The sequence below is a fragment of the Monodon monoceros genome, unplaced genomic scaffold, assembly GCF_005190385.1.
Source record: "Monodon monoceros isolate NGI ecotype Baffin Bay Population unplaced genomic scaffold, NGI_Narwhal_1 Super_Scaffold_19, whole genome shotgun sequence".
Lineage (NCBI taxonomy): Eukaryota > Metazoa > Chordata > Mammalia > Artiodactyla > Monodontidae > Monodon > Monodon monoceros.
Genome location: NW_021703775.1, coordinates 4,411,317 through 4,430,218, shown reverse-complemented (window position 1 = coordinate 4,430,218; position 18,902 = coordinate 4,411,317). Strand labels below are relative to the sequence as shown.

Here is an 18,902-nt window from a genome sequence, read left to right as displayed (position 1 = left end):
GGCGATGAGATACATTCACCAACAGCCATAAAACTCCCTGAAGAATGTCTACTAAGAGTCCAATGAGAATTTTGGGTTCTTTGTTCTCATCTTCAGATGGGAAGATCTATGATGCTTACGTGATCTATCCACGGAACTGTAAAAACAGTCCAGAGGGGGCCAGCTCTGTGGAGTACTTTGTTCACCAGATTCTGCCTGACGTTCTTGAAAATAAATGTGGCTACGACTTATACATTTACGGGAGAGATCTGCTCCCTGGAGAAGGTAAAACTGTCAACAACCATCAGGGACAGAAATTCACATTCATCAGAAGGAGGAGCTGCAATTATTATTCCAAGTCATGAGACTAGAGCTTGTAAATATTTCTCCAGAAGAAGGAGGTACTTACTCTTTGCTTCTCCTGCCCCCATCACCACCCTGATCCTGAGGTCTTCACAGTCGTGTCAGTGATATGAAGACAGGATAAGGCATCCTTGCTTGTGGATTTAGCAGGGTCCAGCCCCTACTTCATTCCCCATGCCCACCACTAGGATAACTGACATCTCTGAAGTCCCTCTAGAAGATTTGAAGGAGGACTTGAAATCCAAGGAATTTTGTTCTACTATCCAGAGGCACTGGCTAAAATATTTGATAGGACTCAGAAAGTCTTTATGATTTTCCTTATATTGGTGACACATTTGCAAATTTATATCCTCACAAGAACAGATAGAATTGTGTCTTCTGTTTCTTAATATTCCTAGTTGATTTCATGTGATTTTGACAGTTGGGTCACAATTCTGGCATTTCAGTAGTCGTTCTCCTTTCCCTCCATATTTATGTCAAGTATCTAGGAACCCTCTTTCTAGCCCTTCTCACATTCCTCAGGGACCAGGAAGTGTGTGGAATATGAATAAGGCAGGGACATCATGAGTGTAAGTCCTCAAGTCAATGTTTAATAGACTGTGAGTTTAAACTGGCATTCCTACTGCAAAGAGGGATTCAAGTGTCTATGGAATTAAACGTATACACGACAGGTGAATCTGGTTTATCCTGCAATATTTGGATAATGTTAATGGCCTAGTACCAGCTTGGGAGACATGTATAGAGCGCAATTCAGGAAAACATAACCCACATCTCTCCTGAGGCTCTCTTCTTCCTTCAGCTCTCCCCACTGGCTACCCCTGCAAGTCGAGAGCAATGTCATGTTATTCAGATGCTCATTGCCTGTTACGCATCTGCTTATGAGGCTGCAGGGACTCCAGTTGTTTGTGATGTCACACCAGGTGCTACACGCTCTCCATCTCTTCTTTCTTAGGTCCGCCAACCTCATTTCTAGTTACACCTCTCCCCAGCCAAACGTGAGTGCCAGCTCACTGGTGCTCAAGCTTGTGTGGCCTTTATCGTGCTGTTTTTCATTTGGTAGTTTCCCACCTCCACCTCTCTCAAGTATGTCCTCTGACCTTACCTCAACCAAAGTAAAACAAAATCCAACAAAACACCACCAAACTTCACTCTTCCCTTAGAAAAAGTTCATGACAGGCCCATGCAGTGTATTTCTTCCCATGACAATTACTCTCCATTTGCTCCTTCAAATTCATTCTGCCCCCCTCCTCCATCCAGTGGTCTGGTGGTTGATCCTTACAGAAGGCGTCACCCCCTTGCTCTCTGCTCCACGCTGGGCTTGGCCAATGGGAGGCACTGGCAGGTGCTCGGAGGGCAGGGTGCATCCCTGTTCCCTCTGGGTGGGGTCCCCTGGGTAGCTGTGCCCCTCTCTGCTGAAGCACTGGCTCCTGTCAGCTGGCCGTCCTCAGACACGTACCTGCTTTGGGCCCCATCACCGCTCCCCTCCCGTCACACCTGGAGGGCAGTTGTGGCTCCCTGACATCACCTGCTGTGGGGCTCTGCACCATCTCTTGTCGATTTCCTTTGGCTCTGCCCCCATCTTTTATAAACTGTCCTTTCATTAGACTCTCTTTAGTCAGTGCTTTTGAGGGTGCCGAGTTTTTGTTAGGATCCTGACTGACACAAGGTCTCTGTCGGCACTATTCGACATTCATTTCCTGTTTCAGACCACGTGGACCAGCAGTCTTTAGCCTCCACCGCCTAAGAATGTCTTGAGTTGTTTTGTTCATGGTTGTGCTTCCTTAATCATGCCGTTCCCTCCTTGCCGTGAGAGCTGGGTGTTTTACATGTTCTAAGTCCACCCAGAAGTTAAATGAAATCACCATGGAGTTGACGATCCATAAACACTGATTTGATAAGGGGATCTGATCTTCCTTAAGATTTCCCTAGTCTGGATCAAATCAGCTTCTAAAACAGAGACTATTAGGGGATGAATTGGATCCAGGACTCCCTAGAGACTTTAGTCAGTTCAGAGAAGCAAGGGTTCCTGAGTTTGCGCTCTATTTTTTTTTCCCCACCGTCCCTTTTTATTTTATTTATTTAAGATTTCTTTTTCTTGCGGTAACATTCGTTGAATGTAAGTTTCATATGTACAACGTATTTCTACTTCTGTACAACCTACAGCGTGCTCACCGCCAAAAATTTAGTTTCCATCCATCACCATACACTTGGCCCCCTTTACTCATTTTGCCCTCCCTGCGCCTCCCCCTCTGGTAACCACTGTTCTGCTCATTGACCCTGTGGGTGTTCATAGCATATGCTCTTCACCATATACTTGTGATTTTTCCCGCTTTCTTCCAGTAGCTGATTTCTAATTTCATACTATTGTGATTGGAAAAGATGCTTGATAGGATTTCAATCTTAAATTTATTGAGACTTGTCTGGTGTCGCAACACATAATCTAACCTTGAGAATGTACCATGTGTGTTGAGAAGAACGTGTGTTCTGCTGCATTTGCATGGAACGTTCTGTAAGAAGAGAGTTAAAATTCTAAGTCCCTTTACAACATGTAAGCTAATATTCTAAGAAGAGAATAGGTATCGATAGCTAGTGAACCGGAATTCGAAGCCTCCTGCTACGTATCTCTACGTTCCCCCTGAACTGAAGGACTCTGGACTGCTCTGCCTGGGAGAGGCGGCTTGGGGCGGATATTCTCACCGTGAAAGGGCTGTGTGTGTTCTTACCCCTCCCACTGTGTCTTTTATCACTAGATGTAGCCACCACAGTGGAAACCAGCATTCAGAAGAGCAGGCGGCACATCTTCATCCTGACCCCTGAGGTCACGCACAGCAAGGAGTGTGCCTACGAGTGGGAGATCGCCTTGCACAACACCCTCATCCGGAACGACTCCAAGGCCATCCTGATTGAAATGGAGGCTCTGTGCCCGCCCGGCGGACTGCAGTTTGGGGAGCTTCAGGACTCCCTCAAGCATCTCGTCAAAGTGCAGGGGACCATCAAGTGGAGGGAGGACCTCGTGGCCAACAAACAGTCTCTGAATTCCAAGTTCTGGAAGCACATAAGGTACCACATGCCGGTGCCAAGCAAACTTCCAAGAAAGACTCCCCGCTCGGCATCCTCGAGCGCCCAGGGGCAGCAGTGCTTGCTTTGACGGCTAACGCACTGCGTTTGGGGGATCCAAATCCCTCCCAGCTGGGTCACGCTGCTGTACCAGACACTGGGGGAGGAGGCTCCAGAAATGGGAGTATCGAGGGTATTCAGACTTCAGGTTTCATGCACTGACTTTACTTCCATTTCCCTGGTTCTGGCTGGATGCAAAATACCCCGAGATTTTCATCCTCAGGCTCGCTGTCTCCACCTCACATCCCCTCCCTCGTCTCCCGTGGCTGGTCCTTCTCCATCGTGGCCCAGCATCTTCTCACTACTCTTCCCCTCTCTCTCTCTTTCTCTCTCTCCTTATTCTTTGTTGATATTCTACATTTTGAACATCAAGCTGAAAGTTTTAGAGTTAAATTTTAATGTGATCTTGAACACTCAGATCCCCTCAAGCAGAACGCTGGTACTAAATCTTGTTCCCAATGCCAGAATGTGTTAGATTTTATTTGATCAGACGCTTAAGTTTTATCGTATCAATACTGTCCGCTTGGTTGGAATACCTTACCCAATTACCCAATTATCATTATATTTAAGTTTTTTTAATTCTAAAATTTCTTCCATATATTTTTATTCTCTTCAGAAATATCTTTTCTTCCTGTACAAGTTATAAAAGAACAGAAAATATGAAAGAAAAAATAACAGAAATTGTTCATAAATCCATCATCCTAAGATTTTGACTTTTAAACGTTTTGGTAAATTTGCATTTTAAGAAATTTTAATTTATACTTAAATATACCATTTATATAGCTGAGATTATACAGCATGTAGTTTTTACATTTTTATCTACTTAAAATCATAATAAAAGCATTTGACAAGTCATTCAAATTTTAACGTTTTAAAATATTCATAGTGTTCCAGCTCCTGGTTGTGCTACAGGTGACATGCCTAATTACTTATTGTTGGATATTTAAGTTGTGTCCAATTTAAATAGTCATCATTATAAGTAATTCTGCAGTGGCCATATCATTATACTTTATACCTTCCAATTAAAACAATTTTTTTTAATTTGAGAAACTTTTTTAAATTTAATTTTTTTTAATTTGAGAAACAAATTAGTTGTAACATTTCCATGAAATAAGTAGGGCATTTTGGCAGAAGTGTTTTAGTAAAACTGAAGTTAATTTGCACAGTCAGGGCCACTCCCATCAGTTCCTTGGAGTTCCCGCACCATCAGAGCCCACCAGAGCTAAGGCTGAGGGACCCTCAGACTGGGCGTCCTGTCAGAGCTCAGATTTTGCAAGTGGATGGAGGTCCTATCCTCAGCTGAGCTGCTCCTGGGCCTCAGTTTCTGCAACTGAAAAGTGGGAGGATGGAGAAGAAGAGCTGTGAGGGCTTTCTCAGCTCCGATAGCCCAGGGTTCCAAGCCCTACACTCACAGAGAGGTTGGGGAACTGCCAGAAGACCTGGCTTCTCATACCAGCAGTGCCACTAACCTCTCTTAGTTTCTTCTTCTCCTTTCTTTTTAAACAAATTGTTGACCTATTTTATTTTTTTTATTTTTAAGTATTTTTAAAATTTTTATTTTATATTGGAGAACAGTTGATTAACAACGTTGTGTTAATTTCAGGTGTACCGCAAAGCGATTTAGTTATATATATATACACATGTATCTATTCTTTTTCAAATTCTTTTCCCATTTAGGTTATTACAGAATATTTAGCAGAGTTCCCTGTGCTATACTGTAGGTCCCTGTTGGTTGTCTATTTTGAATATAGTGCTATGTATATGTCAATCCCAAACTCCCAGTTTATCCCCTGCAAACAAATAAGTTTGTTTTCTAAGTCTGTGCTTCATCTGTACAGTGAGAGTAATAGATGCTTCACCTTCCACACAAGATCCTGTGAATAAAATGAATTCAGTCAAACTTGTTGAGTGTCTACCATATGATCGTGGTGAAAATTCCCGTGAATTATAAAAATCACAAGGAATTATTTTTAATTCAGTCAGACCTGAGTACGATAAAATGCAGCTCCTAAGTTTGATGAGTTGTGACAGTCATACCTACCTGTGTAGTTATCACCCCAAACAAGACAGAAATATTTCCTTCATCCCAGAAAGATTCCTCCTGCCATTTCTCAGTCGATCCCTCTCCTTCCTCAAAGGCAAACGATGTTCTGATTTCTATCTCCGTGGATTGGTTTTGTCTGATCTTGGAATTCATATCAATACAGTCAGCCAGCATTACTTCCACACAACATAGCATTCATGTATCATTCAGGGGAGGTAAAACCTTTTGTACATTTTTAAATTGGTGTTGTTTCCCTTCATTGTTGATGTGTGGAAATTATTTCTATATTCTGGATACAAGTTCCTTTTCAGAGAGATGTAAGGTGAGAATTTCCTAGCCTTTTACTTATTCATTTTTCAATGGTATTACTGATTGGCAGACATTTAAAATTTTGATGACATCCAATTTATCAAATTTTCTTACAAGGTCAGTGCTTTCTGTGTCCTAAAATTTTTTTTTGCTTGTTCCAAGGTCATGGAGATATTCGCCTATGTATTTTTATAAACTGATGATGGTTCCAGCTTTTATGTTTAAGTCTATGGTCCATTGTGAATTAATATTTGTATATAGAATGAGGTAAAGGTCAAGGCTCTTTTCTTCTTTCCCCATAGAGATACCCAGTTATTTCAGCGACATTTGTGAAAGGCTTTTCATTCCCTATTGAACTGACATGGTGCCTTGGTCAAATATTTATAGACCATATATATATGGGTCTATTCTTCTTCTCTCTTTTATTTTCTACTTATATGCTCGTACAAATATCACACTGCCAAGATTACTATTGCCTTATTATAAACCAAGTCAGTGTAATTCCTCTAACTGTGTTCTTTGTTTTTCAAGATTGCTCTATTGTAGATCGTTTGCAATTTCATATAAATTTTGGAAACTGTTTCTCAATTTCTTTGAAAATTCCTCCTGTGATTTGGATAGACTTTATAACCTACAGAGTCTAAAACTGTATAGACTCTATAAACTCTCCAGTTTGTGGAGAACAGATATCTTAACAATGAGTTTCCCAATTCATGAACAAGGTATAGCCCTCCATTCACTGAGGTCTTTCATCTCTCCCAGTAATATCTTGTAGATACCTTGTACATCTTTCAAACAATTTCTCCTTTGGTATTTGATTTTTTCTGCTATTGTAAGTGGTTTGTTTTTTTTAAACAAAGTTCATTTTTTCATATTTCTATTACTAGTATATGGAATTACAACTGATTTTTGTATATTTACCTTGTATTCCATGGTCTTGCTAAACTCAGTTATTGATTCCAACAGGCTTTATTTGTAGATTTCAAAGGGTGATCTACATAAAATGATGCCCTCTGTCAAAACCAGTAGTTTTATTTCTTCCTTTCCAATATTTATGCCTTGTATTTTTATTTCGAGACGATTTCAGTTACAAACATCCTCATCTTGTTCCCCATCCTAGGAAAACGCCAAGTGTTTCACTATTTATTAAGAAGTTACTTGTAGCTTTCTTATCGGTGCTCTTCATCAGATTAAGAATGGTCCCTTCTAAACACAAAAGACCCCGGACAGCCAAAGCAATCTTGACAACGAAAAACGGAGCTGGAGGAATCAGGCTCCCTGGCCTCAGACTATACTACAAAGCTACAGTAATCAAGACAGTATGGTACTGGCAAAAAAACAGAAATATAGATCAATGGAACAGGATAGAAAGCCCAGAGATAAACCCACACACATATGGTCACCTTATCTTTGATAAAGGAGGCAAGAATATACAATGGAGAAAAGACAGCCTCTTCAATAAGTGGTGCTGGGAAAACTGCACAGCTACATGTAAAAGAATGAAATTAGAACACTCTCCAACACCATACACAAAAATAAGCTCAAAATGGATTAGAGACCTAAATGTAAGGCCAGACACTATCAAATTCTTAGAAGAAAACATAGGCAGAACACTCTATGACATAAATCACAGCAAGATCCTTTTTGACCCACCTCCTAGAGAAATGGAAATAAAAACAAAAATAAACAAATGGGACCTATTGAAACTTAAAAGCTTTTGCACAGCAAAGGAAACCATAAACAAGACAAAAAGACAACCCTCAGAATGGGAGAAAATATTTGCAAATGAAGCAACTGACAAAGGATTAATCTCCAAAATATACAAGCAACTCATGCAGCTCAATATCAAAAAAACAAAAAACCCAATCCAAAAATGGGCAGAAGACCTAAATAGACATTTCTCCAAAGAAGATATACAGATTGCCAACAAACACATGAAAGAATGCTCAACATCACTAATCATTAGAGAAATGCAAATCAAAACTACAGTGAGGTATCACCTCACACCAGTCAGATGGCCATCATCAAAAAATCTACAAACAATAAATGCTGGAGAGGGTGTGGAGAAAAGGGAACCCTTTTGCACTGTTGGTGGGAATGTAAATTGATATAGCCACTATGGAGAACAATGCGGAGGTTCCTTAAAAAACTAAAAATAGAACTACCATATGACCCAGCAATCCCACTACTGGGCATATACCCTGAGAAAACCATAATTCAAAAAGAGTCATCGGGGCTTCCCTGGTGGCGCAGTGGTTGAGTCTGCTTGCCGATGCAGGGGACGCGGGTTCGTGCCCCGGTCCGGGAGGATCCCACATGCCGCGGAGTGGCTGGGCCAGTGAGCCATGGCTGCTGGGCCTGCGCGTCTGGAGCCTGTGCTCCACAACGGGAGAGGCCACAACAATGAGAGGCCCAAGTACCGCAAAAAAAAAAAAAGAGTCATGTACCACAATGTTCATTGCAGCTCTATTTACAATAGCCAGGACATGGAAGCAACCTAAGTGTCCGTCGACAGATGAATGGATAAAGAAGATGTGGCACATATATACAATGGAATATTACTCAGCCATAAAAAGAAACGAAATTGAGTTATTTGTAGTGAGGTGGATGGACCTAGAGTCTGTCATACAGAGTGAAGTAAATCAGAAAGAGAAAAACAAATATCGTGTATTAACACATATATATGGAATCTAAAAAACAAACCAAAAAAAAGGTCATGAAGAACCTAGGGGCAGGACAGGAATAAAGACACAGACGTAGAGAATGGACTTGAGGACACGGGGAGGGGGAAGGGTAAGCTGGGACGAAGTGAGAGAGTGGCATGGACATATATACACTACCAAATGTAAAACAGATAGGTAGTGGGAAGCAGCCACGTAGCACAGGGAGATCAGCTCGAGGCTTTGTGACCACCTAGAGGGGTGGGATAGGGAGGGTGGGAGGGAGACGTGAGAGGGAAGGGATATGGGGATATATGTATATGTATAGCTGATTCAGTTTGTTATACAGCCGAAACTAACACACAATTGTAAAGCAATTATACTCCAATAAAGATGTTAAAAAAAAGAATGGTCCTTTCTATTCTGTTTCTCAGGTGTTATTAAGAAAGGGTGTTGACGAGTGCAAAATGCTTTTTAATTGCGTTTACTGAGATACTTATACGATTTTTCTCTTTTATTATGTGGTGAATGACTTTGATTGGATAAGAAGAATGAAATTCACTCTCATTAAACCTTTTCGCTGCCTGCTGTGGGTTTCATTTTTCATTTTTGTTTGAAAGGTCCAATCACAGAGCAGTCTAAAAATGTATCCTGAGTTTCACTACACCATAAAAACTTAGAAACACGCTTTCTCCACTGGCCTCCTTTTCTTCTAACCAATTTAAAATCTCAATTTAACACCTCTGCGCCCCTCTTCTACTTCCCAATGGCGAACCACCCACCCCTCAGGTTAAGCAGAAGGCATTAGGACGGAGCCAGGACCCCAGGGCTGGAACCACAAGTCCTCCGCACCTTTGGTTGGCCTCGGCGAGCCGCCCGGTGGCGTTGGGACGACTCCTCGGCCTCCGTCGTGTCCCCAGCCGGCCCCAGCCCCTTCCCCTAAGCGCAGATGCTGCCCCTCCGCCAGGCCGCGGCTGACAACTTCCTCACCTGGCTCTGGTGCCGGCTGCCCCTCCGCCCGGAGGGTGCGTAGGAGCCGCCCAGGCGCGCCCCCTCCTGGCCCCGCGGCTCGCCCGGCCACCGCCCACGGCCCGCCAGCTCCCGGGACCCAGGCGCGCCGCCCCCGCCCGCAGCCTCCTCGGCCCCCGGCAAGGTGCCGGATTTTCCAGCTGCGCGCCTTCACCCGAGCGAGCCGCTCCCGGAACCCACAGGCGGCGCGCCCAGCCAGAGAAGCCAGTACCCCGAGCGCCACGACGAGCGCGCACGCCGACCCGGAGCGCCCCCACTGAGGAGCATCCCCGGACCGGCGGGAGCCCGCGCCGGAGCGCCCGGAACCCGAAACACCCAAGACCAGGCACGCCCCCGCGGAGGAGCATCCTTAGACTGGGAGCGGCGCGGCTCCGCGGCACCCCCGGACCGGAAGCACTGCGGACCCAGAGCGCCCCCGCGGAGGAGCGGCAGTGGGAGGACCCGGACCGAGAGCAAACCCAGTCAAGGAGCGTCCCAGACCCAGGACACAGCCCAGGCCGCGGGGCCGGAAGCAGCGCCGCACCCGCGGCCTCGGCCAGCCGAGTTTTGCCAGACGCTCTTTCTTTCTTCAGACTTTCTGTTCTTTTTCAGCTTTCTCTGGTTGCCTTATCTCTTGCGTTACGCTTGCGGCTACTCTCCTTTCTGGTTTCACGGTGGTAGGAAGGCAGCTTTTGCTCTTTCTCAACTGCCTCGCCATCGGGTGTCCAGGGGAACAGCCGCCCCCTCCCCAGCCTCCGGACGCCTTCTGAAGGTAAGGACAGACCTGCCTCTGCCACCTGCGGCCCCTCCCACTGCCCTCTGCTGCCGGCTGGGGACAAGGGGCGACCCAGCCTCAGGGGCAGGGGTTCTGAAAGATCCGTTAAAAATGCATGCATATACATATAGCTATTATATGTAATATATATTATTTTAAATAATTAGCACATATGCATACATATGTGTGTATCCACACGAATAACTGGTGATTCAGCATCATCAACTTTCCCTAATAGTGTAGTTTTAGTGGTTAAACCAGTCCCAGGTTTTTTCTAGAAAGGTGAGAACAGCTAAAAGAAGTGATAGCTTTCATTTATTAAGCAGTTACTTGTGTCTGACACTTTTAGATGCATCATTTTCGCTTAAGCCTCCTACAGGCCAAATGCAGTATGCTTCTTAAGAGGAGGGGAACCGAGCCCAGAGAGGTTCAGTAGTTTACCCAAGGGCATTCAGCTACTAAGTAACAGATCCCAGATTCACACCCAGATTTTCCTGATTTCAAAACCTTCGTCTCCATCTCAGGTGCCTCCAGGAGTTAGAAGCCCGGCAGCTGTACTGCGGTTAGCAGACCAACAGATGACTGGGCAGCCCCTTCAGGTACAGGCACCCGAGCTCACTGTATTACATAACACCCATTTGGTGCTGTGCCGTGCTGGGCTCTGGGGCCCACTTTCCAATCTGAGGGCCTTGGATGGGCCAGGAGGGGATAAGTTTGGAGGAAACTGGGTTTGTGCAGGTTCTGGGCTAGCTGGAGAGCTTCCATGAGCAGGCAGCCACTGGGCCAAACTGCTAGGACCTCAGGGAGTGTGCAGCTGGAAGGAAGTGTGGAGGGTGACCCCAGCGGCAGGACCAGGGGTGGAGGCTGGGGAAGCGTAAGGCTAGCAACAGCAGACATTGTGTGACCAGGACTGCGGGATGGGAATGATTCTCCTGGCCTCCGCAAGGGAAGCCTATTTTGACATAAATTCTTCTTAGAGTGGAAGTGTGTACACGCATATACACGCTTGTACGTGTGCGTGATGTCCAAGATCATTTTCTCCTCTTGGCATTTGATTGTTTTGTCATCTCAGAAGATGAATGAACAAACACTGATCATTTCACCTGGTCTAGTCTCAGGTTCCTTGAGAGAAGGAGCTCTGAAGTGGCTTACAACTCTGAGTTTCTGTGCATTATTGTTTCTAGAGAACCGTCACTTTGCTTAGAATGGGGTCTATAAACAGGAAAGTTGGGCAGAACGAGGAGCTCAGGAGATGACCATTCAGATGCTCTGGAGGCACCTTTGACTGTGTAGCCTTCGGGGCAGAGGGAGTGGTCAGCTTGGATCTGACCCTCACCCAGGGTCACACAATCTTTGGAAGAGAGCCTTTTTCATTTAGAGAAAACTTCATGCCATCGGGTGATTTACAGAACGTTTGTGAGTTTTCTTGGTGTGTGTGTGTGTGTGTGTGTGTGTGTGCATGCACATACATACCTACATGTGCACACATACACGTATTCGTACATATACATGCACGTATATTTATATCTTAATTATTAGGTATTCTTATTAATTATATGTTTAGGATATTTTAAATTTACTTTTAAGTATAGAAGTAAGTCCCCTGGATCTGTGTCTGCCTACCTTGGCTACATATTAGAATCATCTGGAGGAGTTTTACAAATCGACATGTCGAGGCTGTATTCCAGACATCTAGGTGGAACCCAGGCATCAGTTTGTTTTTTTTTTAAACACCAAGCAAGGATGATTGCCCTAGACTTAACATCAGTCGTTAAAACATACTTTGCAGGATGTTATGATTTAAGAAGCATGTCACAGGTAGAAGATTATCTTAATCTTTTAACAATGGATCAGATAATCACGTAAGACTGCAAACTATACATATTTTATGAATTTGATGCATTCATTAATTCAGCAAATAACAAACAAGCAAACAAACATAAGATGATAGTATGTCAGTTGGTGATAAGTGTTAGGAATAAAAGAACAAAACAAAGTGGGAGAGCAAAGACAGAGAGAGAGGGGTGTGTGTATGTGCGCACACACGTGCTTGCGTGTGTGCACTCGGTCACACGCTTGTGTGTATTCGCTCTCAAGCAGATGTTAGATTTTTCTATGTTAGATTTTCCATAGATTGCTCAGGGAGGCCCGGTACAGTATAACTACAGTATCAACCAACTCTAAAGGAAAGACAGGATTTTTAACTAATGATAGAGTAGTAATTAGGAGCCATTTGGGAAAAATAAATTAAGTTAGACCCTATCTTCATACCAAACAACAAACTTGATTGTTAAAGGGTAAAAAATTAAATGCAAAGAAACCCTATTAAGCCATAAAAATGAAGAAAATACAGGTAGGTATCTATCTGACTACTGAGGGCAAAGGAATGTTCTAAATGTAAAAGTTATGGAAAAGTCACAAAAGAATGATAGGTTTGACTGCATAAATATAAAATTGTCCATATGTTAAGACATCAAAAGAGGAATTGGAAAGGAAAACTGTGCAACAAGTTGAAAAAAAACACTAAAAATTTAAGAACTGGACAAAACATAAAAAAATGGAAATAAAATAGCTAAAAAATACATGATTAATATTTTGCCTCATTTATACCAATAGAAATGCAGATTAATAAGCCATGAGATACCATTTTACCAATTTAAATACCTACTTAGATTTAAAGAATGAGAGTGCTCAAATGCTTCTGTGGGTATAGGGGAGGGATATTGTCTTTCACTGCTGAGGGGTATGAATGATTACATTTCTGGGTGCGGCTTGGTGGTATGCATTCATCATGTTTAAAATGTACTCTTTGACTCATAGACTATACTGCCATGAAGTAGCACCAAGAAAATAATAAGAAATGTAGATAAGTAATAATAGCTTAGTGATATTTATTATTCACCAGTTACTATTTGCCATAGTAACTCATGGAACCTTCACATCAGCTCTGGGAGATAGTATTGTTATTCCCTTTTACGGATAAAGTGATTGAGGAACAGAGATGGTAAGTGACCAGCCCAATGTTATTCAGCTGGTAAGGAGTAGAATGAGGATTCAACCAGGCAGTCTGGTGCCAGAGGTCATGCTCCAAAAACTGATCTGTACTGCCTTACATGAGAAGATGGTCATGGGGTTATTTTATAGTAAAATATATCTTGTAAATTATAATATATCCTCAAGAAGGAATATTGTGTGGCAATTAAAATGATAACAGAGTATTTTCTGAAACAGGAAAATGCTGTTTTATTAAGTAGGAACAGCAGGATATGAGATTATTTAAAATCTTAATTATTTGAAAATATATAGAAAAAGTATAAGACAATGCTAAAGTGTTATGCATGTTGAGATTATTTTCTCCTTTTCTATTTTCATGTTATAAGTGTCCTATAATGGGAATATGTTACTTTAGAAATCAGAAAAATTTTTTAAGAGAAAGAAGAACAAAAGAAAGAGAAAAAGAAATTTAAAGATTATGAAAAGGCCAAAAAATGGGACCGTCAGCAAATATAACACTAAAAGAACCCCCAAAATTCCCATACGCAAGAAATGTAATATTTATATCCTCCTACATACATTTCGTTAATACTTACTAGGGTATCTATGACAGATTTGTCTTTTGGAAATGAGTTCCATTATTTAATATCTTAATCTTTTAAATCCATGGTAAGTACATTAAAAATTCTATATATACACATAGAGCAGGGCAAATGTCAGCTGATTTGCATGCTGGGATCTTAACATGTTTCATATTGAAACTCAGAGTTAACTCATCAGAATGCTGAGTAATCTCATAATAACTTTATCTCTTAGTAAGCCTTGATAATTTAAAAAAATCAAACAAAAATCCCCAGCAGTGCCCTTTGCAAGGCTGTGTCGACCTAAACCAGAGGAAACAACACTTTTCATTCTACCTGAGATAAGAGGATGGAGAGAGTTAATAATAGAGTGGTGTGTGTGGGCTGGAGGACTGATTTCAAACCATAGCCGTATTCTGATTTGGTTATGAATAGTTGGCACTTTCCACACATACTATCCCTCTGTCTTTACATTATTGATTATTACCTCTCGGAAATTACATCAAAGGCTTGGCAATGTTATTCATAAGGCTTGATGTGAATGGTTTGGCAGTTTAGCCATTAAACTTCACCAAGGATTTGGGCATTAACAGTACTCTTTTCTAGTATGGCAGGGGCGGTGAGTGACAGTTGGTGAAAGAATTATTTGGGGTTGAACGGTTACCGTGCACCCAGGAAGGCTTCATAAATACTTACTTCAGTACTTTTGGGAGATAGGCCTTCTTATCAACCCCATTTTGGTAATGAGCAAACAGGCTCTGTGACTTCTAAGTAACTTGCCCGACGTTGCACAGCTTGTCAAGACTCAAGCAGGAACGCCAGTCCAGTTGTGTGGGCCCCAAATCCAAGCTCCTTCCATCATGCTGTGCTTCCTACGCCCAGTGGGGCTAGGTGTGTGGTATACAGGGAGCATGTGTTTGTTTATGAAATAGACTTGGTGTATGAGCCCCAATGCACCCTTCCTCTACTCTCTCAACTTGTAATTAGTAGAACCAAAGATAGGTTGCAGTAGGATCAAAATTCAACACAGATTTGCATTCATTGAGTGGGTGTGGATTAGGCATCTGGATGGCAGGAAACTCCCAGATTTGTGTCTTCATTTCCTAAAATAAACACTAGGGGCATGTGAGTGTAGACACATGCACACACGTGCACACACCTTTTCCTCTTAACGAGGATTAATCAGTGCTTACTTTGTGGGAGGCGTTGATTTTAGTGATACAGTGATGAACAAAACAGACTTAGTTCCTAACCTAGTTCTGAAGAAAGAACAATATTTAAAAATTCAGCCCGTAAGTGAAGATTGTGATGAACATTTTGGTGTGGTGAGAGGGAAAAAAAAGCGGCTGGAACACACACACACACCTACATGGGCAGACTGTCCATTTGTAGGATGGTAGATTTTCTGGAAATACTGTCGTCCTCAACTTTGACTTTGGAGGTAAGATTTAGTAGACCAGACTTAAAATACAGCAGGCTCTCTTGTCTTAGAAATTTGCATTATTAGGGATTTCCCCTGGGTGCCCAAATGTATGCCTTGAAATTTTATTAATTCTACGTGGCTGGAAGTTCTGAGGAAAACTGGTGACTATGAAGGGATATGAAAATTTGCTGGGCTGACTTTTTTAAAGTCTGTATGCCAGAAGACTTTTTAAAACCTCCTGCATGAGACAGGTATGCTTTTGTTTGAAAGTCTTGGCCGAACCTGTCTTATTCTGTTTTCCAGAGAAACCATCTGAAGCAGAATCATAAACATGCATCGTAGAGAAATACCCCTGACACTTTTGGTGCTTATGTTTATAAGCACCTCAGGTAAGTAATTACAATCAATCACAAACGTACTTCATTGGTCGTCTAGAGGGAATATCAAAGTTTGGCTTATTTATGTGGAGGTGGTTACTGAAGATGTTGGATTTATTAAAATTCGTGGTTTAAAATTTTACTTTAGAAGGTTGCCAACCATTTGGTATGCCTGGAATAGAGAATAAAAGATTCATAGCGGGCTGCCCTGGTGGCGCAGTGGTTGGGAGTCCACCTGCCGATGCAGGGGACACGGGTTCGTGCCCCGGTCCGGGAAGATCCCACATACCGCGGAGCGGCTGGGCCCGTGAGCCATGGCCGCTGAGCCTGCGCGTCCGGAGTCTGTGCTCCGCAACGGGAGAGGCCACAGCAGTGAGAGGCCCGCGTACTGCAAAAAAAAAAAAAAGAAAAGAAAGGATTCAGCCCTATGAGTTTATGTAGAGAGAGCAGGAAGTGAAAACTTTTATCCTGAAATACATTTGTCTGAGATAAAAATTTGCTTAGTTTCACGTTATTTGAAACTGAAGCGATCACAGCCGTCCTTGTTACTGATTTTTACAAAGTTTTAACACATTGTTTCCTCCCCGAAAGGAAGGCAAAAATTCATCTCATTATCTAGGTAGTGAGGAAGGTGAGTGGGAATACCTTACAGATCTTAAAGAAAATATTAGAGTTAGAAGGAATACATTAGAAAGAGTCTGCTCGGACCAGGAAGACAGGTAGGCTTTGTGTCCGGTGTCAGGTACCGATTTTAATTTATTAGAAGTCACTGCTTGGAGACTCTCGCTGAGAAGGTTCTGAGACCTCAGCAGGTTCTCTGAAGAAGAGTTCCGTGATTGATTAACAAGGTTCTCCAAAGGCTTTGGAGAAGAAAGAAGGGGCACAATTGTTGATTTGCCTTGATCCAGTATCTGGAGGAGGGAAGACATGAGCGCATGTCCCCTACTTTGAGAATTACTAATGAAGAGATTACAGTTTGGTTATTGATACTTTCAAATAATTCAGGTCCAATATCTGGGTATATTTACTTAAGAGGATCTATGTATCGTTGAGATCCATACAGTGCAACATTACCCAGGTGTTAAAAGAAGGAGACAGACCTCTTCTTGCTGATATGGAAGGACCTGTCAGAACAGGTGAGAGACCAAGGTGTAGGAAAGTGTGCATCACATGAAAAGGCCCCTTGCTCTAAAGGCCCCTATAGACATAGGTTGATAACCTTGCTCCCAGGTTATTATGAAAACATGCTGCAGGCTCCCAACAGCCATGCAGCCTTTGCTGTAAGGATGCTAAGGTCCCAGCTCTATGTCCTTTGAGGTATTTGAAGAGCACCTTTTGTGAAGGGGTCTCTCTAGGCAGACTTGACAATATTTTACGTGTCAGATTCATTTAGCTGAAGTTGGATGACATCCTATTATTGCCGAAACTCAAGACAATTCCAAACCCAGACATCATTGCAGAGGCTGTAGTCTCTTGACCCTACTGGATCGTGGTGCTCCATTCTTGTAAGATGGGGAGGGTGTTCTGGGCCATCCATACACTTTGAGCTCCACTCATTTCTCCAATCAAAAGCCATTTCAAATCAACAAAGCCTGCAATGTTAAATGTAAGATTAGATCTCTGAAGCCATTAGCTGCCTGGGGAGTATGAACTTTCAACTGCCAACCATGCACCCTGGAGAGTATGAATTCCAGGCTAGGTTTCTTTAAGTGATAACTGTCCCCAAAGAGGAATAAGTGCCTATGTCCGTACAAACACAGGCACAGGGTTTCATAGAAGCTTTTTTTTTTTCATTGATTTTTATTGGAGTATAGTTGATTTACAGTGTTGTGTTAATTTCAGGTGTACAGCAAAGTGAATCAGTTATACATATACACATATCCACTCATTTTTAGATTCTGTTCCCATATAGGTCATTAGAGCACTGAGTAGAGTTCCCTGTGCTATACAGCAGGTTCTTACTAGTTATCTATTTTATATATAGTAGTGTTTGTATGTCAAACCCAGTCTCCCAATTTATCCCTCCCCCGCCCAACCTTTCCCCTTTGGTAATCATGTTTGTTTTCTACACCTGTGACTATTTTTTTTAAATAGGTTCATTTGTACCATATTTTTAGATTCCACATATAAGCTATATCATCTGATACTTTTCTTTCTGTTTCTGACTTACTTCGCTCAGTACGACCATTTCTAGGCCCATCCATGTCGCTGCAAATGGCATTATTTTGTTCTTTTTTATGGCTGAGTAATATTCCACTGTATATATATGTACCACATCTTCTTTATCCATTCCTCCATCGATGGACATTTAGGTTGCTTCCATGTCCTGGCTATTGTGAATAGTGCCGTAGTGAACATTGGGGTGCATGTACCTTTTCGACTTATGGTTTTCTCCAGATATATGCCCAGGAGTGGGATTGCTGGATCATATGGTAGCTCTCATAGAAGCTTTTTCATGATTGACCAAAACCTTGAAATCACCCAAATGTTCAACACCAATAGAATGGATAAATGAATTGTCAAATACTACCACGATTAGATACTACGTAACTATGAAAAAGAGAACAAATTGCCACTCCATGCAGCAGTATGACTGCCCATCATAGACATAATGATGTACAAGAAGTCCAGACGCAATAGAGCACAGAATGTATGATTTCTGCGCTTTGTTCTATGTAGATTACATTTCTAAAACTAGAAAATAAATCAAGCTGTTAATGACCTACCATCCTTTTAGGTGTTCACTTAAAACTAACACCCACATTTACACATGCATCACACCTTCTAAGCTGAAGTCCTGCATTGTGAGATAAAGATTTAATAACAACCACCAGATGCAAGGTTGATGTTCACTAAATGTTGTGCTTCCAGGTAGGTTTGACAGCCATGTTTTCAGAGAGTGTGTTTGCCATTAGAGCCACTTCCTTTCTACCTTGTGGTTAACAACCTTGTGGTTAAAACCAGACAGTTGCTTTGAGAAATAAACCCTGACTATAGAGAAAGCATGTTCTCTGTGGCCTCAGAGAATTGCTCTGTTCAGTTTAAGAGTTCTCATTCTCAAAATACAGTCAAAGGTTGCTGCCAGAAGACAGGATACAGGGAAGGTCCATTCACACTGACTTTGAACTGCTGGAAGTGAAGAAGGAGGGAAATGATGACCCTGTACAGCACAAAGGATCAGATAAATTTCTAAAGCCAGAGTATCTGGGTTAGTTTGGGAAAGAGGGAAGAAGAGAGAGAGAGAGAGAGAGAGAGAGAGAGAGAGAGAGAGA

General features: G+C 42.4%; 1 protein-coding gene across 5 annotated transcripts in view; it reads left to right on the top strand.

Annotated features, from left to right (window-relative positions):
• Positions 1-10,031: 10,031 nt before the first annotated feature.
• Positions 10,032-18,902, top strand: part of IL18R1 (interleukin 18 receptor 1) — a 48,510-nt gene continuing 39,639 nt past the window's right edge. For 2 of the 5 annotated variants that reach the window (XM_029232413.1, XM_029232410.1), the window contains exons 1-3: positions 10,124-10,252; positions 10,780-10,854; positions 15,557-15,642. In XM_029232413.1, the coding sequence (XP_029088246.1) occupies positions 15,585-15,642 (58 nt within the window). In that variant the 5' untranslated portion in view covers positions 10,124-10,252; positions 10,780-10,854; positions 15,557-15,584. Of the gene's footprint in view, positions 10,253-10,779; positions 10,855-15,477; positions 15,643-18,902 lie in introns of those variants that run through there. The other 3 variants (XM_029232411.1, XM_029232412.1, XM_029232414.1) reach the window with 3 other exon arrangements.